General features: G+C 37.1%; 1 protein-coding gene across 4 annotated transcripts in view; it reads left to right on the plus strand.

Moving 5' to 3' along the window:
- si:dkey-172j4.3 (diacylglycerol kinase delta) overlaps window positions 1-27,573 on the plus strand; it is a 114,688-nt gene that overhangs the window by 31,268 nt on the left and 55,847 nt on the right. For all 4 annotated transcript variants that reach the window (XM_041030744.1, XM_041030746.1, XM_041030747.1 and 1 more), the window contains 22 exons: window positions 1,940-2,050; window positions 2,307-2,387; window positions 2,703-2,807; window positions 3,754-3,886; window positions 4,398-4,504; window positions 4,592-4,717; window positions 6,323-6,425; window positions 6,689-6,848; window positions 7,065-7,173; window positions 7,919-8,058; window positions 9,414-9,501; window positions 9,842-9,933; window positions 11,229-11,328; window positions 12,393-12,458; window positions 13,305-13,476; window positions 13,592-13,690; window positions 13,955-14,039; window positions 14,146-14,253; window positions 15,230-15,326; window positions 15,491-15,598; window positions 15,847-15,960; window positions 16,348-16,482. In XM_041030744.1, coding sequence (XP_040886678.1) covers window positions 1,940-2,050; window positions 2,307-2,387; window positions 2,703-2,807; window positions 3,754-3,886; window positions 4,398-4,504; window positions 4,592-4,717; window positions 6,323-6,425; window positions 6,689-6,848; window positions 7,065-7,173; window positions 7,919-8,058; window positions 9,414-9,501; window positions 9,842-9,933; window positions 11,229-11,328; window positions 12,393-12,458; window positions 13,305-13,476; window positions 13,592-13,690; window positions 13,955-14,039; window positions 14,146-14,253; window positions 15,230-15,326; window positions 15,491-15,598; window positions 15,847-15,960; window positions 16,348-16,482 — 2,439 coding nt within the window. The remainder of the gene's footprint in view (window positions 1-1,939; window positions 2,051-2,306; window positions 2,388-2,702; window positions 2,808-3,753; window positions 3,887-4,397; window positions 4,505-4,591; window positions 4,718-6,322; window positions 6,426-6,688; window positions 6,849-7,064; window positions 7,174-7,918; window positions 8,059-9,413; window positions 9,502-9,841; window positions 9,934-11,228; window positions 11,329-12,392; window positions 12,459-13,304; window positions 13,477-13,591; window positions 13,691-13,954; window positions 14,040-14,145; window positions 14,254-15,229; window positions 15,327-15,490; window positions 15,599-15,846; window positions 15,961-16,347; window positions 16,483-27,573) is intronic.

Consider the following 27,573-nt stretch of genomic DNA (forward strand, 5'->3'; position numbering starts at 1 on the left):
GAGATTTCCGGATCGTGCACCGATCCTGGAGACCCTGCCAAGTTACCGCTGAGCCAAATTCTCTCGGTCAACCGTGTCTGGGCTGAAAACTTTAGTAGTTTACTCTAGAAAAACAACATACCTGTGTAATGGAAAGCACCAGAAAATCTTTTGTCATTGCCCGTCCTTTGTTTTTATTACAGTGCAATTTAGAAGTCTGCTCCTGATTTGGAGATAACAAAACCAATATCCTTTCCACCTCTCTCTCACTTTCCTTTTAGCACTTCTTTGTTATATCATCCTGTGGTGGCAAAATTGTGTTATACACCAATAAAAGTCTGACCCCTGTGCTTCTTAAGACTGAGAGCTTTTCATGTTTCTATAATAGGAATTTCAGCCAGTACTGTTAAATTCATGTGTAAAACAAACCACAGAATAACCAAAAACCAGTCATCTAAATTACTGTAACGTAACTAGGATTTCTCAGAATTTTCTTTCCTTGTGGGGGCCATGGAAAGATGCAACTCTTAAAATGAGTAATCTCTTAGTAAGATGTTCTTCTGTAGAAAGTCTGACGTTCCAACTATTTCAACATCTTTGACATGTTTGCAGAGCAGTTTACCTTTGCCCACAGGTTTCAGTGGCAGTGCAGATTGTGTAAGCTGATTCGTTACAGATGCCGTAAAGAATCTTGCAGCTTTGATGATCAGAGGACCTGATTTGAAAGAGCTGCTCCATTAGTCGTATGGAGTAGTATCTAATAATTTGGGGCACATTGTTAATGTTGTTATCTTATCTTGAATTCTGTGCCAAGGTTATTTTAGCACAAGTTATTGTATGTTTGTATACGTGTGTGTGTGTGTATATATATATGTATATAAATAGAAGTTTTTATATTTAGTTTTCCAGTTTTTGAGAATGTAATGAACACTGCTGCAAAAGCATTTCCAGTTCATACTGTTCATGCATTCCAGTTTATCATACTGTACATAGTAGACGTTGGTTTCTGCCATGAAAGTATGCGGGGGACACATGCACATACTGGCTTGTCATAGAGGCTGATCTAATGAAATTTGCTGTGTCTGCTCGTGCAGGAATGTTGCTACATTAGGCGATAAACGTGCAGCTATGGAGGGAGCCATCAGTGACGTGATCAGAGTTTTAACGTGGTATCTGTGTGTGTATGTACCTGCGCTCGTGTCTTTCACCGTGCCTCGGTGTCCTCTTGTTTAAGAAATGAGGAGAAACGAGGATCTCCATGGCGACCCCTGACGTCCTGTCTCAGATTGATTACCCATTGTGCATTTTGTCCTCTGAAGGCATGTACTCATAAATTGAGAGAAAGAACGAGTGCATGTCCGTGGTATCAAATCAAATCATGTGAATCATTTCCATGCATAAACGGGTGGCTGCGCCTCCCACCTGCTCCATCACTTAATCACTGATGGTCCATAACTCTGCTGTTGACACGCTGCACACTGGCACTCAGCCAAACTTAGCTTCCCTTTTTCCTTATTTAACAGATGAGTGTGCTCCGTTGGAAGCATTGTGAAAATATTTACAGAGGCCCCCTGACTTTGCCACGTGATCATAAATTAGTAACAGGAATTTCCGAAAATCACCAGGAAGTGTTTTAAAATGCACAAAAACACTTGCCTAGTCCTTTAAGTAAATGTTTCTGTGATTGTCTACTCACTTGACAGATTCAGTCAACACCCCTCTGCTCATCTGAGCAGCTCTTTCTGTGTCTCTGTTGTGTGTCTGACAAACACAAGCCATCCCAGTGACACTATTCAAACTGATCTCCTTCTGTTTACGTGTGAACTCCAGGAAGAATAGCTGTCGCTTTAGTTATTCAGAGGATCTGGATGCACTAAAGTCTGTTTTCTCTTCCTCTTCTCCTCCCATTTCTCCCCCTTTTTGTCCTCTCTGTCTTTCTTCTGACTCGGTCTGACAACAGAAAAGTGTGAAGGAGGGAATCCTGTTAAAGCAGACCAGCTCCTTCCAGAGATGGAAGAGGAGGTACTTCAAACTCAGAGGGAGGACCCTGTACTATGCCAAAGACTGCAAGGTACGGGAATGTGTGAAACTGCCCACACATTTGTAAGCAATGCAAGTGCAGTTCAGTGAGCTGTGAAACCAAAATTACAAATGGGAAACTGTCCCAAAAAGCATACACACTTTTTTTTTTTACCACAGCTATTGAATTTTACATACTATAGAAGGGTTTTCATGTAATTAATAGGTGTCAGGGAAAATAAAACGTGATTAAACATGAATGTTAAACCATAAGCTGGTGTACATTGTTTTCTTTTCTTTCCCATCAGTCTCTGATTTTTGATGAAGTAGACCTGTCGGATGCCAGTGTGGCCGAGACCAGCACTAAGAACATCAACAACAGCTTCACGGTAAACAATGCAACAGGTCACAGAAATATTTAAGATGTGTTAAAAACTAAAGCATTTAAAAACTGTATGTTTGGCTTAGTTTTCGATTTTCATATTAAACTTTAATATCTTTAAGCTTGAAATTCAAAACTACAGCGTGAGTCTCTGTACAATTCACTTCCTCAAGATGGATTGTCTCCACTTTAGGAGTTGAAATGAAGATAATAACTCTTGTGATTAAATTTTTAGCGAGCATTAGCAAATATTTATTTAACGACTAATGTTTCACTTCTAGGCTCAGATTTTCAATCCCTCTTTTCTTTCTCTTTATCTCAGGTGATCACTCCATTTCGCAAACTAATGTTATGTGCTGAGAGCAGGAAGGAAATGGAGGACTGGATCAGTGCTCTCAAATCCGTCCAGAAATGGGAAACCTATGAAGTGAGTTGCTCATCTCTCCGTGAGTTTCTTTTTATGTTGCCACATCATTATTTATTCTGTTGGCTGACATCAGAATAGACTAAGTAATGGGCCAAATTGACGATCCTTTGATAAAAGCTAGTCAGGAGCGTGTAATTTATTTTGATGAGAACATGCTTCCCACCTTAGAGGAAAATACTCTCCTCTGTTCCTTCATTCTTTCCCTTTTCTCTGATCTGCTTCTCATTTCAGCTCTTTGCAAGCAGATTGATGTCGCTCATAAAATCAGAGCCTGCGCTTTAATAGGCTGTAAAGGGAGCTGAAGACTGTTTGTGGCCATCCAAGCTGAGCTTATGGTCTCACATGTTTCAGACTTTCAATATTCCTCGCAGTTTGCAACAGTGCATTTAGGGTTTTAATTTATGGCATTGTCTTATCCCTGGTTATTTGCAATTCATGTGAATGTTTAGACCACAGTTGCAGTTCAGGTGATGGATTGCATCCTTTTTAGATCTGGTGCTTTGATATTTATAGAATTATGAACACTCTCTGAAAAGGGTGATTTTTTTTTTCTACAGGGAGTTTGGTTTGACAGCACCAATGTCACAGTCTTGTCTTGCCATCTTTTTAGTCACTGTCTGTAGGTGTCTTTTCTCCCCAGGCTGGTTAGCTGCAGCATCTATCTCATAGACTAAACGTCTTGTGTCTCTTCCTCCTGAGGCCACAGACTTTAATATGTGCCTCTGATGTCATTATCTCATCCTCGTGTCCATGTTTCCTCTGGCTGTTTAGTGCTGCATGAAATATAAAAAGTCACAGTCCCATCCCGCAGTGGCTCTCCCTCCCCAGGCTAGTGATTTTGATATGACGCTCTCATGATTCTCGTCTTGTCCTTTTTGTGTTTCCACCTCCTAAACCAAGCCAGTTGAACATGGAGGTCTGATGTTGTTGTCCTCTCCTTCCTCAGGCCAGCCAGTTCAACATGGAGCATTTCTCTGGGATGCACAACTGGTACGCCTGCTCGCACGCCAGGCCGACCTTCTGCAACGTCTGCAGAGAGGCTCTGCCAGGCGTCACCTCCCACGGACTGTCCTGTGAAGGTACATAGACACACACACAAACAAACACACACATTTAAAGACACACTCCCGGGAAGATGCAGCCAAGCAACCATTCATTTTTATTTATTTATTTATTTATTTATTTTAACTTAAGTGATATTTTAAGCAATAATCTAAAAATTTTCTTACATAAATGACAAGAACTTTTTGTCTCAGCTTGACTTGACAGTGTCGTCATTATAGAAAAGCATTTACAAGAAGTGACTGTTCAAATAAAGAAGTAGGTTTATAGCTTCTCATTGCAGGGAGAGACAAGTCTAGACACAATGACACCTTGGAAATGGTTGAGTAAAATCCTCACCTCTCTCACATCAGCAGTAAAAATTTCTGAATACACATATTCCAGGTTTTTAGGTTGTTCTCGATTTAATTAAATTCTTATGTATCCCAAAGAAAGATTTAGAACAAAAGAATTTGTGCATCATTTTTATAATTATCCACATTAATTTAAGTATGTTAAATATGAAATGTATTTATCTGTCCTCTGCAGTGTGTAAGTTCAAGGCCCATAAGCGCTGTGCAGTTCGCTCCACCAACAACTGCAAATGGACCACCCTGGCCTCCATAGGAAATGACATCATTGAGGATGAGGAAGGGGTGAGTGATTAGACTGTGCTTTATGTGTCTGAGCGTACAGGACATTCTGTGTCTCATGTTCTCTGTATTTTTCCATATTTCTCCCAGGTGTCCATGCCCCACCAGTGGCTGGAAGGCAACCTGCCGGTCAGTGCCAAATGTGTGGTGTGTGACAAGAACTGTGGCAGCGTGCGACGGCTGCAGGACTGGCGCTGCCTCTGGTGCAAAGCCATCGTGAGTGGGATTGATTTTAGCCTCCATCCTGTCAAAAAACTGTCTTGTCAAATCAGTGTTAGTATCTATTCCAAGACATCGCTGCCAGCCGGGAGGTATTTTCAGTTTAGGTCTGACATTAGGAAGTGTTTATATGAATTTGAAATCAAACAGGTTGACACAAACGCACTGGGATCCACGGGAACAGAGTCAGTGCCAGTTTAGTTTGGAAAAGCTCTTCCACTTAATTATATTTCTGGCAAACGAAACAAAATTTTGACCTGAATTTCCCAAGTTTTGATTCAAACTCAAAACTCATTCTCACAGCTCATTCAAACCAGCTAATCAGGATGTTACAGGAAGTGGTGTGGTTTTGTCTTCAAGATAAAAAAGTTCAACATCTGCCACTGAAACATATGAAACATTGTCTGATCCCTTACCCCTGGAAGACTCAAGGTCTGAAGAGTTCAGTCATCAGAGTGATGGGACGGCACTTAAGATGGCAGGAGAGATCCTGGAGGGGACAAGGAGGGCGGGGGAAGAGGAGGAGGAGGAGGAGGAGAGCAGTTGGAAAGGAGTAATGAAATGGAGATGATGAATTCCCGTCAGCTTCAGGCTTGCAGGTTCTGACCTGATGCTCTGAGGCGGACAGTTGTCCTGCGTGAGGACTTTAACAATGTTCAGTGTGACCTTTACAGCTTTATTAACTAACCCAGCTGAGATTAGGACATTTTAGTGCAGGTTTTCCAAATTTTCTGTGCCTTTAAAGTTAAAGCTTCACCACTCAGTATTTTTTACAATGACAGTGGGTCAAAGGATCATTTGTGAAGTGAAAGTTGTCAGGTGTAGTGATGAACATTTTTTTTTTATGGATGTTCTGTGACTCAATATGTTTATACAAGTTTTGCCAAAGCTCTCATTCATTTGCATTCAGTTCAAAGCAGCACAGAAAACATCTGTCACTGAGAAGACACCAGCAATCGTGCTGCACAAAGCAGCAGCAGAGCTCTAACATGGAGACACAGGCTAATACGTGTTAGGAGTTTGATTCAGTGTTTCACATGTGTCTTTTATTTTTCATTTAATCTCATTTTCCTCCCTTTACATTATTGTCTCCTATTGTCTCAGCCAATTAAAGCCAAAAGACATTAAAAGGGTAAAAGCAGCTAGTCTCAATATAAAATAAGCACACTTTACTTAACAAGAAGTACGTAAGACAATGTTCATTTCAAAATATTTATTTGAAATTGTTGTTTCATATTGTGATGTGAGCAGTAAAATGTTCAAAACTGCTGTAAAACAATCAGAGATTTTCCGTTTTACTTTGCAAAGGCAGCACTGCTGAGAGCAAATGGAGGCTTTTAATGTAAAGTCTGATCCTCAGCACATATGCACACGCACACACACTTACATGTATACACTTGCACATATACACAGAAACACACAGACACGCACACAAATGAATCAGAGCGGTATTTGTAAAGGTTATAGAACTGACATTTGGTGGGTTTCAGAGGGATATAATGACCTTTTCGCTTCTACTGAAATATAGAATTACTATGGAGACCACTGACTCTGTGTGTGTGTTGTGTGTGTGTGTGTGTCTGTGTGCGCGCGCACTTGTAGGTCCACAGCAGCTGTAAAGAACAAATGGGGAAGGTGTGTCCCTTGGGTCAATGTCGAGTGTCAATCATCCCTCCCACTGCACTGAACAGCATCGACTCAGATGGTGAGACACCTCTTACACCCACACACCTACACACGTTCATATTATTGCATGTACATTAGGTCCAAAGTTCAGATATGCAACTCCACTGGTGTAAATCCTTTGGCTGCACAGGGTGTGACACTACGACTGACCCTCTCCTTTTTCTTCTGTCTCACATTTATCTTGTTTCCACGTGGATAATCACTTTACACACAAAAAACTATCTGTCATGTGGAATTAACAGATCCGACACAGTCAGAATCACCACAAACCCTCTTTTTCAGGCTTTTGGAAGGCCACCTCTGCGTCATGCTCCAGCCCTCTCCTTGTCTTGGTCAACTCCAAAAGTGGGGACAACCAGGGGGTCAAGTTCCTCCGCAAGTTCAAGCAGCTTCTCAACCCAGCTCAAGTCTTTGACCTGATGAACGGAGGACCAGAGCTCGGGTACTTGAGCTTACTTCTGAAATGTTGTAGTGCTTTGGGGAATTGGAGGATGGAGGATCAAACAAACAGCATTTTGGTTTCACGTGTTGAGAATTGATTGAAAAGGTCAATAGTGAACGCGCTTAAGTGCAAGTGCTGTAATTTCACTGTCTTTTCATGACATCTACCTCTTTCTCTCCTCGTCCTCCCGTCCCACTCTCCTCTCTCCTCTCTCAGCCTTCGCCTTTTCCAGAAGTTTGTGACGTTTCGTATCCTGGTGTGCGGAGGAGATGGCAGCGTGGGCTGGGTGCTCTCAGAGCTGGATAAACTCAACCTCCATAAACAGGTGAGAGCGACGAGGTGGAAGAGGAGGAGGAGGAGGGGATGATGATATAATACTGATGTGTAAGGTAACTGTGGAGAAACAGCAGCGAGTTATCCAGAACCTGTAGCTGTCTGTCCTCTATTTGGTCTCGACATCATGTATTCAGTTTGATTGTTCATTACTACAATATTGTAAATACCGTTTGCTGAAAATTGTAGGATTTTGAAAACTTTGATAAGTTATTAATCTTGCTGTCATCAGACATGTAAACTCAAGGCTTCCTGTGAGCTTCAGTTACTCGTCAAAATAAGGGAATTTATTTAGTTGTGACTGGAACAGATGCTGCCTGCACGACTTCAAATAAAGATTTTAAAAGTGCGTATGCAGCTACTTTGTGCAGCATGTTTGTGATAAATGTGTGTAAATTATTTCCTTAAGTAATGTGTGAAATCCTTCACTATGATTTAACCTGATCCAAATGCTGCTGAAGTAATTAAGTGCTGGTGAGTCCTTCCTCCTCTGGACACATATTGTTAATCAGAACTTTGAGTTTAGATCCTGAGATATTACAAAGGTTTAATCTGTGGTGTCTGACTTTGTTGCAGCACCACTTTATTCATTTTGATTAATTAGATGTATTTTCAAGAACAAAAACAGCTTGTTTAGTGCTGCTTTTAATTAAAAACGGGATTCATGAATTTGTTCGCAGATGATCTATTGATCTCGCCTCCGATTATCATATTTTTATTTTCCTGTGTCTCCGCAGTGCCAGCTCGGTGTGCTGCCTCTGGGCACAGGTAATGACCTGGCTCGTGTTCTGGGCTGGGGGGGCCTCTGTGACGACGATGCTCAGCTGCTGCAGATCCTGGAGAAGCTGGAGAGAGCCACCACCAAAATGTTGGACCGGTAAGACCGGTTTGCTTTGTCTTCCCTCAGAGGATTTCATTTTCTGTTTTGTTCCTCAATTTCGTAAGTCAGGTCTATTTCAGGTGGACTGAGGGCTGAATTGCTTTTAGCTACAGTATAAATATGTGATGAGTTTTATTAAAGAAGGTTAGTGGGGGACATCCCAAATGAATAAATAATGAATGCAGTGTCTAAATCTAATCCTTTTTAGGGTTATATTTGTTAGGGGCAGCCGGAGTAAGCAACAGTAAAAACAGTAAAAATAATGAGGTAAAAATGCCACAGGCTATTTATTTCTGTGTATATCTCTGGAGAAGATGCATGAACAACTTAAAAATGAGCTTTGTACTTTGAATGCCATAGAACTTCGCACTGACTGAAGCAGTTTTACTGCACAGTCAGTTGATTTTCCCTGAATATTAGGCTGAAAACAAACAGTGACTGCTGAGTTCTTTATGTTGTCAGTCCACTGTAAAATATTGATGCACTTCACAGAAAATTACACACACACACACACACGTTAACAAAACCATTACAAACGAACAAAAGCTGCCTCAGAAATTTCAAGAAGACTAGAGGTGAATGCAGAGACAGGAGGCCTCATTGCAGTGCAGTAAAAGTCTAAAACTTCCTAGAATGTGAAACTGATGAAATGTATGCGGTGCACACCTGACCGCATGTAGAAACATTTAAGAAATGTGCAGTATGTTGTGCATGTGAGCTATCATCAGTTTCATCATTTTACAACACTTTCTTCTTTATATGGACGTAAGCAGCGGATAAGGCCACTATCACTCCATCCAGGTATTTAATCCTCTAACAGACGTTCCCCATTTTTGTGCACAAGCCTGAAAATAATGTCCCCAAAAGCTTCCTGTTCTTCAGCCGTGCTGATTACAGTCATAACCCCTGGTCTCCTTTGAAACTCATGACATTCTAGTAAACTAAATCATAAACACCCAAACCATATATAATGTTTAGGAACAGCATACGTGTAAATACGGCAAGTTTTTGCAGTGGAGTTCAGAAATTAAATGTCTTTTTTAAATGGTTTTCAGCAGGGCAGGTGCATACTGAGAAAGTCTCAGAGAAAGTTAAACATTTAATTGAAAAGAATGTGATTTGATTTGGTAAAAAGTGTTGAAATTTGCCTTTGTCCTCAGCTTGAACTTTGTCGATCTCCTGTTTTTATCAGCTGTCCAACCACAGATAGAAAAAGGACATGAGGGCTGCCGTTTTAATTCCCGGCCTCCTGACTCCTATCAGTCTGATTATCTGATAATAAAGGTTTTTTTGTTTGTTTTTTTTTGTGCCTGGTGCTTCTCATCGATTTTTGTTTGTGTGTGTACCTTCAGATGGAGCGTGATGACATACGAGGTGCCCACCACCAACAAACACACACCGATCGTGAAGGAAGACGACAGCCTTGATTCTCCTCTGCAGGTAAATTGCTCTGCAGAATTTTCAGGAAGCTGTCTGCTTTTTGACAGATGGCATCCATAAATTAACGCCCACAAAACCAGATCTCACAAGCTCCAAGAAATTATTTTCGAAAACATCCACTTAGAATCAATTGAGCCTGGCAGCTGGAAGCCAAAGCAATCAGACTTCAGCCACAGGGAGTGGTGGAGATATCGACACAGGGCAGCTCTGTATTTTGAATGTAAGCAGAACACTGATTCTCAGCTACCAAAACTAGATGGTAGTTAAATGTTTTAAAATGACGGTCACCATGATCCTTCCTCTGCCTCACCTTCAGTTCATAATGCCTTCTCTCCCTCAGGTCCACATCACTCAGTATGCAGACTCTGTGGCCTCCCACCTCGCCAAGATCCTGGACTCGGACAAACACAGTGACGTCATTTCCTCTGCCAAGTACGTGCCATGAATGCCTTTGAAAACAGGGACAGGAGAGGGGAGAGAAAAATGGATAGAGGGGGAAAGCAGGAGAAAGATGAGAAGGGAAGAAAGATTTAAACAAATAAGGGAGGATGAAGGTTGCGAAGGAAAAAGAGAGATGATGAGAGAAAGAGGCAGAGAAAGAGGGGCGAGTGTATGCCTGGTCAGTGGGTATTGATTTTTTTTTTTTTTTTTATTATTTTTTTTTTTTTTTGCTTTGGTCTCATCCCTAAGGACACATGCACACACACACACACACACCTTTTCATACACACATGTAGAGGGGACAGTAAGTGCTGCCTGGCTGTAAGTGAAAGAGTCAGATGAATCAGTATTTAGGGGTCATCCTCAGTGCATTCGTACATTAGCAGTCTTCCTTGGGGACAAGTATAGCAGACATTACAGAGCACTTTTCTCCAGCGATGTGTGTCCTGCAGCACATTTAAAACACACTGGGGACTTTAGGACACACTCAAAAGTATGTGTCTGTCTAAACATAACACCAGTGTTGTCAGACAGAGAAAATGTGTCTTTCCTTTTTTGAAACGTGTTCTTGTGTTTTTGTCACAACACTGGAATTTTAGGGGCTCAGGCGAAACACTTAACACATGAATAGAAATCATTTCAAAACAGAAACATTAAAATTTCCTTTGTGGGATTCTGCCAGCATCAGCATTCCTGATATTTTGCTTTAGTTTTTCATTAAATTAGAAGAAAACATACAGCGTAACAGACAAATGTTTCTCCTTCTGCCATTTCCTCCCACTGCAAGTTGAAAGAACATTTGCAAGACATTCAACAGCGCTCTGCAATCACACCAGCCTCACCTTCTGCCTTTTAGAAACTAGTGTGCAATCAGATATCTAATTTCCAGTTATCTAATTTGGAAATAAAACCTGACAGAGTGCACCCGCTGGGCCGCACAGCGGGACACAACTTTTCTAAATGAGGCACACGTTTTTCGAGCAATATTCATTTTACTGGATCCAATATTTGCCAAACGCACAAGGACTGTGTGAGTTTGGAGAAACCTCCCTGCTGAGTCATACAGCAGCAGTGTAACAGCTGTGAGTAAATAGTGGCTGTGTGGAGGCGACGTAGCTGACAGGCAGGTAGGCGGCGATGAAACAAGAGCGTGTGTGTGTGTAATCTCCAAACACAGCGGCTGCACAGTGAATCACCAAATGTGAAAGATTTTAACCCGATAATGTCTTTCATCTTCAGTGTTAATCATGTTAACATTTAACCCCCCCTCTCCACCGCTCCGTCAGGTTTCTGTGTGGGACGGTGAACGATTTTGTGGCGGAGGTGGGGAAGGCTTATGAGAGAGCCACAGAGAACAAGGAGGAGGCAGATGCAATGGCAAAGAAGGTAAATGGTTTTGTGTGTAATCGTGTGTATTATATAAGGCCTTGTATAACAGTAACTAGTGGGTAAGTGTAGGTGTGTGTGTACATAATAGAGAAAGTGAGACAGAAATAGTTGTGTTGAAGGTTCAGTGTCACCGTTCCCTCTTCTACTGTTCTGCGCCTGTGGCAGTCCATGTTTTCTGGATGCTCTTCATTAGAATTTGAAAGCGACACTGAGGCTGGAAGGCTGAACATGAGTGTTAAAGAGGGGCTGGCACATTTTGTAACAGAGTTGAAAAAGTGGGTTAAAGTCACTCCTCTGGCTAAAACGCTGCATTTCCATTTCAGGAAACCCTTAACCCTTTAACACTGGTTTTCTCTTCATATATAGACTCAAGGCATAACATTTATGACCCAGTTTACTCCTGGTATGAACATATGATCTGGAGTATGTTTTATGGATAATGATGTCCAATCCACAGGCCTTTGCATTTATAGTGTATAAGTGTTCGATTGCACCTACATTGTCATCGTATCTGATTATGCAAATAAGTGAGGTGAAGATGATGGACATGTCAACAAACATGGCGTGTCCCAGGTCAAGGACAGGTGTCATTCAGTCAGAGCCATTGTTTGTCACCAGCAGGTAAAATACCTACAAGTTTGAAACTGCAAAGAAGATCGTGCTGAGAGGAAGAGTGCTTTGCTTTTTTTCTTTTGCTTTTGTTTGACGTTTCCAAAAAGAGAAAATCTTTTCACCCAGCAGAGGCGGCTCGAGCCTCCACCAAACCTTTCTGTCGGAGCGCTTTGAGCTCCGTTCCGCTTATCTGTCTTTCTCCAAATAATGTGATGCTTTATTGATGCCCAGCGGGAAATTTGGCTTTTGCTTCTGCGAATTAAAGACCTTTATGTGCTGAATAAGAGCAGGTATTTATTCCACGCTGCTTTCAGGTGTTACTGCAGTCACACAAATGAGAATTTAAGAAGTGTGTGCTGTATCTCCCAATTTACACCCCTCTCATATGATTTTGATTAGCAATACAAACAATAAGAATCTCTCTCTGTGCCTGTCTCTGTCTTTTCCAGTGTGCGTTGCTGAATGAGAAGCTTGATTCCCTCGTCAAGGCCTTAAGCGAGGAAGCGGAAGCCCAGGTAATAACAATACCAATTTTAATCAGTATGTAATGGTCAAAGCAATCAGCTTAGTCTTACACACTGATTAAAATCAGAGTAGAACCCAAACACTTCAGATCAAGAAACAGTTCAAGTGCTTTGTTCCAAAATTTTATTTTAACCCCCTGGAAAATGTGATAAAGCATGAAAAACACAAAAGCTTCTTGTTTATTTATTTCCTGATTTATGTTTTGATCTCGCTATCCCCGGGATAGTCTCTCTCTATCCCCCCTGGTTCAGTCCTGATCCTTTACAGGAGTAGAAGTGAAAACAGTGGCTTTCCTGAAGCTGAAAAACAAAATTGCATATAGCTTTTTGTGTCTCTGTTCCCACTGGAGCCTTTCATTCACAGATTGATTTTGCTGCTTTAAAAGAAATAGCACAACACTCAAAATGTCAGAATGATTTCGACCTCCTGCTCAATAGAAAAGGAGAGGCGCAGAATTTTAGCTTTGAATCTAACATCTTTGTATATTTTATATTTGATTAATAAAATATGGATATTCTCATCCTGCCTGTAAATTAATATTAACTGCAGCCTCCGTTTGTCAGAAACAAAAGGGAAACAAGATGATGCACCAGTATGAAGACAAACAGGGCAGGAAGAGTAAAAATCATGAATGAGGAGACACTTTCTGGTTAAATATTGCTGCTTTGCGGATACTGTGGTGATGCTGCAGGGTTCCCACTGCTCTTAAAATGGAATAAATCTAATGGGGAAGTCGGGTAACATCAGTTCTAAAAAAAAAGAGGATATTTTAAAGATATTCTTCAACAGGGGTTTTAGAATACCAAGAGGACATTTCCCTTCTATTTTATATCCAGGTGGTGCCAGCAGGTTCAGTGCCCAGCCAGGAGAGCAGCAGCTCGAGCCCCGGTGAAAGTGGTGGCGAGTCTGGTTCAGAGGGCAAAACATACCGATCCAAGGAGCAGCTGATGCTCAGGGCCAACAGCCTGAAGAAAGCCCTGAGGCAGATCATCGAACAGGCTGAGAAAGGTAAGAGGGAGCCTGTCTGACATTAGCATCGCTTTATACAAAGCATCAAATCAGGCTTATGTTATAAACATGAGCACGCTGCGAGCAGTTCACCGATCGTTCATCATCATTTCAGTGGTGGACGAGCAGAACCGACACACGCAGGTCCAGAGGATGTCGTCCTCGTCCTCCATCAAAAGAGAAAACAGCGAGGAGCTGAAGGATGCTGAGCCACGTAAGTGTCCCTTTAGTCTGACAGAGAATGAAGTGAAGGGACAAAGTCCAAAACACTGTTTGTACATTTTTACTGTCAGTATTTTAAAAACTCAAACCTCTGTTATTTTTTGTCAGAGAAGGTTTGCAGGTGACTCATTTCTTCAAGAATGAGCCATAATTTGGCTTTATGTTAACCACAGAAATGAAACTCTTCTTTTAATAACCATTTCAGACCAATTTTCACCTGGAGCACATTTCATTTACCCATAATGCTTCCTTCCAGGTCAAGGAAGCTTAAGTCCCATCTCCCCCGTCGTCCTGGAGAAACCAGAGAGCCTCAACACCGTCACCTTCAACGAGGACTCTGTGTAAGTCTGTGTATTCACTTTTCTGTTTGTATATCCTTTTAAATGTGTTTTTATATCAATGCACTATAATGTTTTAATGAATAATCCATGTCCTATGTATCTGTAGACAATGTTCAGAGAAGTGCGTGATGAACAACTACTTCGGCATCGGCCTGGACGCTAAGATTTCCCTGGAGTTCAACAACAAGAGAGATGAGCATCCCAAAAAATGCAGGTATGAACACACACACACACACACACACACAAAATTATAATCAGTTTACTGAGCAGTTCTGCTAAATTATGTGACTCGACAACTCTTTTTACCAAGAAGAAATTATGTTGCAATTGTAAAACCATATTAATTCGTGTTTGGTATTCTTCCACCATCTCACACTTTTAGAAAATACTTAACTCTTTTATTTTTTGGAAACTCTCTAGAAGATTTTAGCTTTAATATGTATCCATGTAAACATAAAGTAAAGGTTTTAGCGAGATTGTCTCTGCAGTGTTCGTCAGTTTTAACACGTATTTCTCATGTTTATCTGAGTTTATCTGTTTATCTCAGTGCTGAAGTTGTTTTCTGTTGGAATTACATCCACTGAAAATGAAGCCTGTTTGGTCAGAAAAAATACAAGACTTAACAGCATCCCTGCTTCAGGAAATAGACCTTTAATCATCATCAAAACTTCTGGAGAAATTAACTCCGACTTCCAGGATGCACTGGGTGTGGGTTGAAGCTAAAGAACACAGTGCTGAAAAGAAAAACTGGCAATACAGTCTGCTGCTTAAATCAGTTTACTTTTGGATTCTGGGTCAATTTCTGAATTAATTTGTCAATTATAGTGTTATGTTTCGTTCTCCATGGCAACAGGGCTAGAGGGTCATGGGCATTGTGATACTTAGATCTACCCGTTAAACCATTAAAACTGGTGGTTTAAGCAAAACCCTGTATCTTTACAGATTATTACATAATCCAGGAGACCATCCAGGAGATGTTTCCATGTTAATTGACATTAAAGATAAAGATTAAAGAAAATTATGAAATGTGAATAAAGAATGATATTCTCATACAAATGAATGTCCATCTTCTGTCCCCAGCTGATGTGACTCAGCTTTACCTTTTTTATGGACATTCTCATAAAGTTTAAATGGAATGAAACAAACACAGCTTTGATTCGTTGCTGCCTCCCTCCTGTCTCCCCCTGCAGTAGTCGCACCAAAAACATGATGTGGTACGGAGTACTGGGAACCAAAGAGCTGGTCCAGAAGACGTACAAGAACCTGGAGCAGAGAGTTCAGCTGGAGGTCAGACATGCAGACACACGCTGACTCCTCCTAATGAATGAGAAACAGAATGTAGCTGCTTCTGTTATGGGAAACAACAAATTGCTATCAGCTGTCTTCCTCTAACATCCTGAATTTTTTAAAATCTCTACCCTTCTAACTTCCTCTCTCCTTTCTCTCCGCAGTGTGATGGTGTTCCCATGTCTCTGCCGAGTCTGCAGGGCTTGGCTGTGCTCAACATCCCCAGTTATGCAGGCGGTATCAACTTCTGGGGAGGCACCAAGGAAGATAATGTGAGTGTAAAGAAAGCAGCAGCAGACAGTAGATTGATTCGCATATGTAATTAAAAACAAAAAAAAAGTATGTCTCAAAGGTTTCTTTTTCAGTTAGATCAGGAATTTGGTCTTTCTTTAGTGGAAAAAAAACTTACTTTGTTCCAAGTTGATCACTTAAAAGTGATTTTATGATTTTATTTATAAACTGGCCACACTGAAAGTAATTTGCCTGATGCCCTTCGCTCTCATCTCCTGCATACGTTCAGAACTTCGGGGCTCCGTCATTTGACGATAAGAAACTGGAGGTGGTGGCTGTGTTTGGCAGCATGCAGATGGCCATGTCCAGAGTCATCAACCTGCAGCACCACCGCATTGCACAGGTAACACACACATCCTTGCACACTGAACTCAGCTTTGATTAAAGTGATTAAAAAAAAACCCCACAACAATTAGAAAATACTGCAGTTGTTAGATAGCTGATGGAATCTTTACACCAGATTATACTGAGATTTTTATTGTAGTCTTATAAACCTGAATTCTTTTGAGTTAAAGCAGAACATCACAACCGGAAATAGGTACTTGACAACTTAGAGATAACAGCTTTGGGGGGTGGAATGGAATAAAAACTTTATTGATTGTGATGGGCTGGGTTGCAAATCTTGTTTTGAACAGATAATCAGTTCTGTTGTTTTTACTGGAAATATTTTACATATGGGAGAGAACAAGGAGTCTCGTCTTGTGCTGTTTTCTGCTCTGTTGTGCCCCAGTGCCGTCAGGTAAAGATTACCATCCTGGGGGAGGAGGGCGTTCCTGTGCAGGTGGACGGAGAGGCGTGGATCCAGCCGCCTGGCATTGTCAAGATCGTCCACAAGAACCGGGCACAGATGCTCACCAGAGACAGGGTAAAGTCCAACTCAAAAATGAATCATCTGCTGTATAATATGGTCGGAACATTTTTACACATGATTTATTGTAAATTTATTGTGTGCACTATATATTGCTACATCCCCATGTGCATATGTGTATCTCTTCCATATTCATATGTAAAACAACAGTACTGGCTCGAAATACTCTTCCTGTCATAAATATTGCAGCCGAAAATCCGCTCTCAGCTCCCCTGCTTCTGCTCTCTGCCAGTGTAGTTGACTCTTTCTATTTTGGGATTTCTTCAATCACATTCCTACCCGCTGTTTGTTCTTTCTTCCCACTGCTCAAACCTTTGAGAGCTCTCTTGAGCCAAGCACATTCGGGCAGTTTGTTTCCATGGTTTCCCTCCTTAAACGCTGCAGAGACTGAAGATGTTGGTTTTATCCTCCTTAAATGTGGCTTTTATTCAGTCAAAGTTTTAGGTCAGTGGCGTTGGTTGAGGCATCATTACCGACATGTTGTGAATTAAATTCACACACATGTAATAAAACATCTTTTTCTTTCTTTCTTCCCCTGAGTTACCTCAGATTTAGAGATCTGCCCATTGTTCAGGCTGCTACGTTTATTCTTTTTATGTCCACACAAGAAAACTCAGCTTGAATCAGGTGTAACATGGCTCTTGAAATCAGAAGCTTTTGAAATTTCCAATGCTAAACTGGCCCTGTTGACAAATGCAGCTCCAATAACCACTTGTAATCGGATCTCAGTTCCCCGTTTTCTATGCAAAAAAACATGTACATCGTTTCTGTTTGAAAACACTGTGCTATTGTTTAATGAACTCATATGGTTTCTGTGTTTGTTTTTTAATATACTTATGCCTTAATATACTGCATTGAATTTTTTCCTATTTTGAAGCCTTAATATACTATGACGTTTTTTATGACATTTTGAGGCCTTATTAAAGAATGACTTTTTTTGGCCGATTTTGAAGCCTTACCAGAGTATGTTTTTTATGGCATTTGGGGTCATACTGAAGTATGACTTTTTTGGCCTATTTTGAAGCCTTACTATACTATGACATTTTTTAGCATATTTTGAGGTCGTACTAAAGTATGACTTTAAAAATGACATAAAAAAACATCACTATACTGTGATGTTTTTTTATGTCATTTTGAGACCTTACTAAAGTATGACTTTTTTTGGCCTATTTTGAAGCCTTACCATAGTATGACATTTTTAGCATATATTGAAGTCGTACTCATAACAAACTTAAAAATCGGCCGAAAAAGTCAAAAAAAATTTCGGCCTCAAAATGTCATAAAAAACGTCATAGTATAGTATGGCGTTTTTTTCGGACAAAAAAAGTCAAAATTTTTTTCGACCTCAAAATGTCATAAAAACTCATAAAAAATGTCATAGTATAGTATGGCGTTTTTTTCGGACAAAAAAAGTCAACATTTTTTTCGACCTCCAAAAATCATAAAAAACGTCATAGTATAGTATGGCGTTTTTTTTTGGCCAAAAAAAGTCAAAAATTTTTTCGAGCTCAAAATGTCATAAAAACTCATAAAAAATGTCATAGTATAGTATGGCGTTTTTTTCGGCCAAAAAAAGTCAACATTTTTTTCGACCTCAAAATGTCATAAAAAACGTCATAGTATAGTAAGGCGTTTTTTTCGGACAAAAAAAGTCAAAAAATTTTTCGACGTCCAAAAGTCATAAAAAACGTCATAGTATAGTAAGGCGTTTTTTTCGGCCAAAAAAAGTCAAAAATTTTTTCGACCTCAAAATGTCATAAAAAACGTCATAGTATAGTAAGGCGTTTTTTTCGGCCAAAAAAAGTCAAAATTTTTTTCGACCTCAAAATGTCATAAAAAACGTCATAGTATAGTAAGGCGTTTTTTTCGGCAAAAAAAAGTCAAAAAAATTTTCGACCTCCAAAAGTCATAAAAAACGTCATAGTATAGTAAGGCGTTTTTTTCGGCCAAAAAAAGTCAAAATTTTTTTCGACCTCAAAATGTCATAAAAAACGTCATAGTATAGTAAGGCGTTTTTTTCGGCCAAAAAAAGTCAAAAATTTTTTTGACCTCCAAAAGTCATAAAAAACGTCATAGTATAGTAAGGCGTTTTTTTCGGGCAAAAAAAGTCAACATTTTTTTCGACCTCCAAAAGTCATAAAAAACGTCATAGTATAGTATGGCGTTTTTTTCGGACAAAAAAAGTCAAAAATTTTTTCGACCTCAAAATGTCATAAAAAACGTCATAGTATAGTAAGGCGTTTTTTTCGGCCAAAAAAAGTCAAAATTTTTTTCGACCTCAAAATGTCATAAAAAACGTCATAGTATAGTAAGGCGTTTTTTTCGGCAAAAAAAAGTCAAAAAAATTTTCGACCTCCAAAAGTCATAAAAAACGTCATAGTATAGTAAGGCGTTTTTTTCGGCCAAAAAAAGTCAAAATTTTTTTCGACCTCAAAATGTCATAAAAAACGTCATAGTATAGTAAGGCGTTTTTTTCGGCCAAAAAAAGTCAAAAATTTTTTCGACCTCCAAAAGTCATAAAAAGCGTCATAGTATAGTAAGGCGTTTTTTTCGGCCAAAAAAAGTCAAAATTTTTTTCGACCTCAAAATGTCATAAAAACTCATAAAAAAACGTCATAGTATAGTATGGCGTTTTATTCGGGCAAAAAAAGTCAACATTTTTTTCGACCTCCAAAAGTCATAAAAAACGTCATAGTATAGTATGGCGTTTTTTTCGGACAAAAAAAGTCAAAAATTTTTTCGATCTCAAAATGTCATAAAAACTCATAAAAAATGTCATAGTATAGTAAGGCGTTTTTTTCGGACAAAAAAAGTCAAAATTTTTTTCGACCTCAAAATGTCATAAAAAACGTCATAGTATAGTAAGGCGTTTTTTTCGGCCAAAAAAAGTCAAAATATTTTTCGAGCTCAAAATGTCATAAAAAACGTCATAGTATAGTAACGCGTTTTTTTCGGCCAAAAAAAGTCCAAAATTTTTTTGACCTCCAAAAGTCATAAAAAACGTCATAGTATAGTAAGGCGTTTTTTTCGGCCAAAAAAAGTCAAAATTTTTTTCGACCTCAAAATGTCATAAAAAAGGTCATAGTATAGTAAGGCGTCAAAATCGGACAAAAAAAGTCAAAAATTTTTTCGACCTCCAAAAGTCATAAAAAACATCATAGTATAGTATGGCGTTTTTTTCGGACAAAAAAAGTCAAACATTTTTTCGACCTCAAAATGTCATAAAAAACGTCATAGTATAGTAAGGCGTCAAAATCGGACAAAAAAAGTCAAAAATTTTTTCGACGTCCAAAAGTCATAAAAAACATCATAGTATAGTAAGGCGTTTTTTTCGGCCAAAAAAAGTCAAAAATTTTTTCGACCTCCAAAAGTCATAAAAAACGTCATAGTAAGGCGTTTTTTTCAGACAAAAAAAGTCAAAAAATTTTTCGACGTCCAAAAGTCATAAAAAACGTCATAGTATAGTAAGGCGTCAAAATCGGACAAAAAAAGTCAAAAAATTTTTCGACCTCCAAAAGTCATAAAAAACGTCATAGTATAGTAAGGCGTTTTTTTCGGACAAAAAAAGTCAAAAATTTTTTTCGACCTCAAAATGTCATAAAAAACGTCATAGTATAGTAAGGCGTCAAAATCGGACAAAAAAAGTCAAAATTTTTTTCGAGCTCAAAATGTCATAAAAACTCATAAAAAACGTCATAGTATAGTAAGGCGTTTTTTTCGGCCAAAAAAAGTCAAAATTTTTTTCGACCTCAAAATGTCATAAAAACTCATAAAAAACGTCATAGTATAGTAAGGCGTTTTTTTCGGCCAAAAAAAGTCAACATTTTTTTCGACCACAAAATGTCATAAAAAACGTCATAGTATAGTAAGGTGTTTTTTTCGGACAAAAAAGTCAACATTTTTTTCGACCTCAAAATGTCATAAAAAACGTCATAGTATAGTAAGGCGTTTTTTTCGGCCAAAAAAAGTCAAAATTTTTTTTGACCTCAAAATGTCATAAAAACTCATAAAAAACGTCATAGTATAGTAAGGCGTTTTTTTCGGGCAAAAAAAGTCAAAATTTTTTTCGACCTCCAAAAGTCATAAAAAACGTCATAGTATAGTATGGCGTTTTTTTCGGCCAAAAAAAGTCAAAATTTTTTTCGAGCTCAAAATGTCATAAAAACTCATAAAAAACGTTATAGTATAGTATGGCGTTTTTTTCGGCCAAAAAAAGTCAAAAAATTTTTCGACCTCCAAAAGTCATAAAAAACGTCATAGTATAGTAAGGCGTTTTTTTCGGCCAAAAAAAGTCAAAATTTTTTTCGACCTCAAAATATCATAAAAAACGTCATAGTATAGTAAGGCGTCAAAATCGGACAAAAAAAGTCAAAAATTTTTTCGACGTCCAAAAGTCATAAAAAACGTCATAGTATAGTATGGCGTTTTTTTCGGCCAAAAAAAGTCAAAATTTTTTTCGACGTCCAAAATGTCATAAAAACTCATAAAAAACGTCATAGTATAGTAAGGCGTTTTTTTCGGCCAAAAAAAGTCAACATTTTTTTCGACCTCCAAAAGTCATAAAAAAGGTCATAGTATAGTATGGCGTTTTTTTCGGGCAAAAAGAGTTAAAAAATTTTTCGACCTCCAAAAGTCATAAAAAACGTCATAGTATAGTAAGGCGTTTTTTTCGGACAAAAAAAGTCAAAATTTTTTTCGACCTCAAAATGTCTTAAAAACTCATAAAAAACGTCATAGTATAGTATGGCGTTTTTTTCGGCCAAAAAAAGTCAAAAATTTTTTCGACCTCCAAAAGTCATAAAAAACGTCATAGTATAGTAAGGCGTCAAAATCGGACAAAAAAAGTCAAAAATTTTTTCGACCTCCAAAAGTCATAAAAAACGTCATAGTATAGTATGGCGTTTTTTTCGGCCAAAAAAAGTCAAAAATTTTTTCGACCTCAAAATGTCATAAAAACTCATAAAAAACGTCATAGTATAGTATGGCGTTTTTTTCGGGCAAAAAAAGTCAACATTTTTTTCGACCTCCAAAAGTCATAAAAAACGTCATAGTATAGTATGGCGTTTTTTTCGGCCAAAAAAAGTCAAAATTTTTTTCGAGCTCAAAATGTCATAAAAACTCATAAAAAACGTCATAGTATAGTATGGCGTTTTTTTCGGCCAAAAAAAGTCAAAAAATTTTTCGACCTCCAAAAGTCATAAAAAACGTCATAGTATAGTATGGCGTTTTTTTCGGACAAAAAAAGTCAAAAATTTTTTCGACCTCCAAAAGTCATAAAAAACGTCATAGTATAGTAAGGCGTTTTTTTCGGGCAAAAAAAGTCAAAATTTTTTTCGACGTCCAAAATGTCATAAAAACTCATAAAAAACGTCATAGTATAGTAAGGCGTTTTTTTTCGGGCAAAAAGAGTTAAAAATTTTTTCGACCTCCAAAAGTCATAAAAAACGTCATAGTATAGTAAGGCGTTTTTTTCGGACCAAAAAAGTCAAAATTTTTTTCGACCTCAAAATGTCTTAAAAACTCATAAAAAACGTCATAGTATAGTATGGCGTTTTTTCGGCCAAAAAAAGTCAAAAATTTTTTCGACCTCCAAAAGTCATAAAAAACGTCATAGTATAGTAAGGCGTCAAAATCGGACAAAAAAAGTCAAAATTTTTTTCGACCTCAAAATGTCATAAAAACTCATAAAAAACGTCATAGTATAGTATGGCGTTTTTTTCGGGCAAAAAAAGTCAACATTTTTTTCGACCTCCAAAAGTCATAAAAAACGTCATAGTATAGTATGGCGTTTTTTTCGGCCAAAAAAAGTCAAAATTTTTTTCGAGCTCAAAATGTCATAAAAACTCATAAAAAACGTCATAGTATAGTATGGCGTTTTTTTCGGCCAAAAAAAGTCAAAAAATTTTTCGACCTCCAAAAGTCATAAAAAACGTCATAGTATAGTATGGCGTTTTTTTCGGACAAAAAAAGTCAAAAATTTTTTCGACCTCCAAAAGTCATAAAAAACGTCATAGTATAGTATGGCGTTTTTTTCGGACAAAAAAAGTCAAAAAATTTTTCGACCTCCAAAAGTCATAAAAAACGTCATAGTATAGTAAGGCGTTTTTTTCGGACCAAAAAAGTCAAAATTTTTTTCGACCTCAAAATGTCTTAAAAACTCATAAAAAAACGTCATAGTATAGTATGGCGTTTTTTTCGGCCAAAAAAAGTCAAAATTTTTTTCGAGCTCAAAATGTCATAAAAACTCATAAAAAACGTCATAGTATAGTATGGCGTTTTTTTCGGCCAAAAAAAGTCAAAAAATTTTTCGACCTCCAAAAGTCATAAAAAACGTCATAGTATAGTATGGCGTTTTTTTTCGGACAAAAAAAGTCAAAAATTTTTTCGACCTCCAAAAGTCATAAAAAACGTCATAGTATAGTATGGCGTTTTTTTCGGACAAAAAGAGTCAAAAATTTTTTCGACCTCCAAAAGTCATAAAAAACGTCATAGTATAGTAAGGCGTTTTTTTCGGGCAAAAAAAGTCAAAATTTTTTTCGACGTCCAAAATGTCATAAAAACTCATAAAAAACGTCATAGTATAGTAAGGCGTTTTTTTCGGGCAAAAAGAGTTAAAAATTTTTTCGACCTCCAAAAGTCATAAAAAACGTCATAGTATAGTAAGGCGTTTTTTTTCGGACCAAAAAAGTCAAAATTTTTTTCGACCTCAAAATGTCTTAAAAACTCATAAAAAACGTCATAATATAGTATGGCGTTTTTTCGGCCAAAAAAAGTCAAAAAATTTTTCGACCTCCAAAAGTCATAAAAAACGTCATAGTATAGTAAGGCGTCAAAATCGGACAAAAAAAGTCAAAAATTTTTTCGACCTCCAAAAGTCATAAAAAACGTCATAGTATAGTATGGCGTTTTTTTCGGCCAAAAAAAGTCAAAATTTTTTTCGACCTCAAAATGTCATAAAAACTCATAAAAAACGTCATAGTATAGTATGGCGTTTTGTTCGGGCAAAAAAAGTCAACATTTTTTTCGACCTCCAAAAGTCATAAAAAACGTCATAGTATAGTATGGCGTTTTTTTCGGCCAAAAAAAGTCAAAATTTTTTTCGAGCTCAAAATGTCATAAAAACTCATAAAAAACGTCATAGTATAGTAAGGCGTTTTTTTCGGCCAAAAAAAGTCAAAAAATTTTTCGACCTCCAAAAGTCATAAAAAACGTCATAGTATAGTAAGGCGTTTTTTTCGGACCAAAAAAGTCAAAAATTTTTTCGACCTCAAAATGTCTTAAAAACTCATAAAAAACGTCATAGTATAGTAAGGCGTCAAAATCGGACAAAAAAAGTCAAAAATTTTTTCGACCTCCAAAAGTCATAAAAAACGTCATAGTATAGTATGGCGTTTTTTTCGGCCAAAAAAAGTCAAAATTTTTTTCGACCTCAAAATGTCATAAAAACTCATAAAAAACGTCATAGTATAGTATGGCGTTTTTTTCGGGCAAAAAAAGTCAACATTTTTTTCGACCTCCAAAAGTCATAAAAAACGTCATAGTATAGTATGGCGTTTTTTTCGGCCAAAAAAAGTCAAAATTTTTTTCGAGCTCAAAATGTCATAAAAACTCATAAAAAACGTCATAGTATAGTATGGCGTTTTTTTCGGCCAAAAAAAGTCAAAAAATTTTTCGACCTCCAAAAGTCATAAAAAACGTCATAGTATAGTATGGCGTTTTTTTCGGACAAAAAAAGTCAAAAATTTTTTCGACCTCCAAAAGTCATAAAAAACGTCATAGTATAGTATGGCGTTTTTTTCGGACAAAAAAAGTCAAAAAATTTTTCGACCTCCAAAAGTCATAAAAAACGTCATAGTATAGTAAGGCGTTTTTTTCGGACCAAAAAAGTCAAAATTTTTTTCGACCTCAAAATGTCTTAAAAACTCATAAAAAAACGTCATAGTATAGTATGGCGTTTTTTTTCGGCCAAAAAAAGTCAAAATTTTTTTCGACGTCCAAAATGTCATAAAAACTCATAAAAAACGTCATAGTATAGTATGGCGTTTTTTTTTCGGACAAAAAAAGTCAAACATTTTTTCGACCTCCAAAAGTCATAAAAAACGTTATAGTATAGTATGGCGTTTTTTCGGCCAAAAAAAGTCAAAAATTTTTTCGACCTCCAAAAGTCATAAAAAACGTCATAGTATAGTAAGGCGTCAAAATCGGACAAAAAAAGTCAAAAATTTTTTCGACCTCCAAAAGTCATAAAAAACGTCATAGTATAGTATGGCGTTTTTTTCGGCCAAAAAAAGTCAAAATTTTTTTCGACCTCAAAATGTCATAAAAACTCATAAAAAACGTCATAGTATAGTATGGCGTTTTTTTCGGGCAAAAAAAGTCAACATTTTTTTCGACCTCCAAAAGTCATAAAAAACGTCATAGTATAGTATGGCGTTTTTTTCGGCCAAAAAAAGTCAAAATTTTTTTCGAGCTCAAAATGTCATAAAAACTCATAAAAAACGTCATAGTATAGTAAGGCGTTTTTTTCGGCCAAAAAAAGTCAAAAAATTTTTCGACCTCCAAAAGTCATAAAAAACGTCATAGTATAGTATGGCGTTTTTTTCGGACAAAAAAAGTCAAAAAATTTTTCGACCTCCAAAAGTCATAAAAAACATCATAGTATAGTAAGGCGTTTTTTTCGGGCAAAAAAAGTCAAAATTTTTTTCGACGTCCAAAATGTCATAAAAACTCATAAAAAACGTCATAGTATAGTAAGGCGTTTTTTTCGGCCAAAAAAAGTCAAAATTTTTTTCGACCTCCAAAAGTCATAAAAAAGGTCATAGTATAGTATGGCGTTTTTTTCGGGCAAAAAGAGTTAAAAATTTTTTCGACCTCCAAAAGTCATAAAAAACGTCATAGTATAGTATGGCGTTTTTTTCGGCCAAAAAAAGTCAAAATTTTTTTCGAGCTCAAAATGTCATAAAAACTCATAAAAAACGTCATAGTATAGTAAGGCGTTTTTTTCGGCCAAAAAAAGTCAAAAAATTTTTCGACCTCCAAAAGTCATAAAAAACGTCATAGTATAGTATGGCGTTTTTTTCGGCCAAAAAAAGTCAAAATTTTTTTCGAGCTCAAAATGTCATAAAAACTCATAAAAAACGTCATAGTATAGTATGGCGTTTTTTTCGGGCAAAAAAAGTCAACATTTTTTTCGACCTCCAAAAGTCATAAAAAACGTCATAGTATAGTATGGCGTTTTTTTCGGCCAAAAAAAGTCAAAATTTTTTTCGAGCTCAAAATGTCATAAAAACTCATAAAAAACGTCATAGTATAGTAAGGCGTTTTTTTCGGCCAAAAAAAGTCAAAAAATTTTTCGACCTCCAAAAGTCATAAAAAACGTCATAGTATAGTATGGCGTTTTTTTCGGACAAAAAAAGTCAAAAATTTTTTCGACCTCCAAAAGTCATAAAAAACGTCATAGTATAGTATGGCGTTTTTTTCGGACAAAAAAAGTCAAAAAATTTTTCGACCTCCAAAAGTCATAAAAAACATCATAGTATAGTAAGGCGTTTTTTTCGGGCAAAAAAAGTCAAAATTTTTTTCGACGTCCAAAATGTCATAAAAACTCATAAAAAACGTCATAGTATAGTAAGGCGTTTTTTTCGGCCAAAAAAAGTCAAAATTTTTTTCGACCTCCAAAAGTCATAAAAAAGGTCATAGTATAGTATGGCGTTTTTTTCGGGCAAAAAGAGTTAAAAAATTTTTCGACCTCCAAAAGTCATAAAAAACGTCATAGTATAGTATGGCGTTTTTTTCGGCCAAAAAAAGTCAAAATTTTTTTCGAGCTCAAAATGTCATAAAAACTCATAAAAAACGTCATAGTATAGTATGGCGTTTTTTTCGGCCAAAAAAAGTCAAAAAATTTTTCGACCTCCAAAAGTCATAAAAAACGTCATAGTATAGTATGGCGTTTTTTTCGGACAAAAAAAGTCAAAAATTTTTTCGACCTCCAAAAGTCATAAAAAACGTCATAGTATAGTATGGCGTTTTTTTCGGACAAAAAAAGTCAAAAATTTTTTCGACCTCCAAAAGTCATAAAAAACGTCATAGTATAGTAAGGCGTTTTTTTCGGGCAAAAAAAGTCAAAATTTTTTTCGACGTCCAAAATGTCATAAAAACTCATAAAAAACGTCATAGTATAGTAAGGCGTTTTTTTCGGGCAAAAAGAGTTAAAAATTTTTTCGACCTCCAAAAGTCATAAAAAACGTCATAGTATAGTAAGGCGTTTTTTTCGGACCAAAAATGTCAAAATTTTTTTCGACCTCAAAATGTCTTAAAAACTCATAAAAAACGTCATAGTATAGTATGGCGTTTTTTCGGCCAAAAAAAGTCAAAAATTTTTTCGACCTCCAAAAGTCATAAAAAACGTCATAGTATAGTAAGGCGTCAAAATCGGACAAAAAAAGTCAAAAATGTTTTCGACCTCCAAAAGTCATAAAAAACGTCATAGTATAGTATGGCGTTTTTTTCGGCCAAAAAAAGTCAAAATTTTTTTCGACCTCAAAATGTCATAAAAACTCATAAAAAACGTCATAGTATAGTATGGCGTTTTTTTCGGGCAAAAAAAGTCAACATTTTTTTCGACCTCCAAAAGTCATAAAAAACGTCATAGTATAGTATGGCGTTTTTTTCGGCCAAAAAAAGTCAAAATTTTTTTCGAGCTCAAAATGTCATAAAAACTCATAAAAAACGTCATAGTATAGTAAGGCGTTTTTTTCGGCCAAAAAAAGTCAAAAAATTTTTCGACCTCCAAAAGTCATAAAAAACGTCATAGTATAGTATGGCGTTTTTTTCGGACAAAAAAAGTCAAACATTTTTTCAACCTCCAAAAGTCATAAAAAACGTCATAGTATAGTATGGCGTTTTTTCGGCCAAAAAAAGTCAAAAATTTTTTCGACCTCCAAAAGTCATAAAAAACGTCATAGTATAGTAAGGCGTCAAAATCGGACAAAAAAAGTCAAAAATTTTTTCGACCTCCAAAAGTCATAAAAAACGTCATAGTATAGTATGGCGTTTTTTCGGCCAAAAAAAGTCAAAAATTTTTTCGAG

This window comes from Toxotes jaculatrix, chromosome 23 (genome assembly GCF_017976425.1).
Source record: "Toxotes jaculatrix isolate fToxJac2 chromosome 23, fToxJac2.pri, whole genome shotgun sequence".
Classification (NCBI taxonomy): Eukaryota; Metazoa; Chordata; class Actinopteri; family Toxotidae; genus Toxotes; species Toxotes jaculatrix.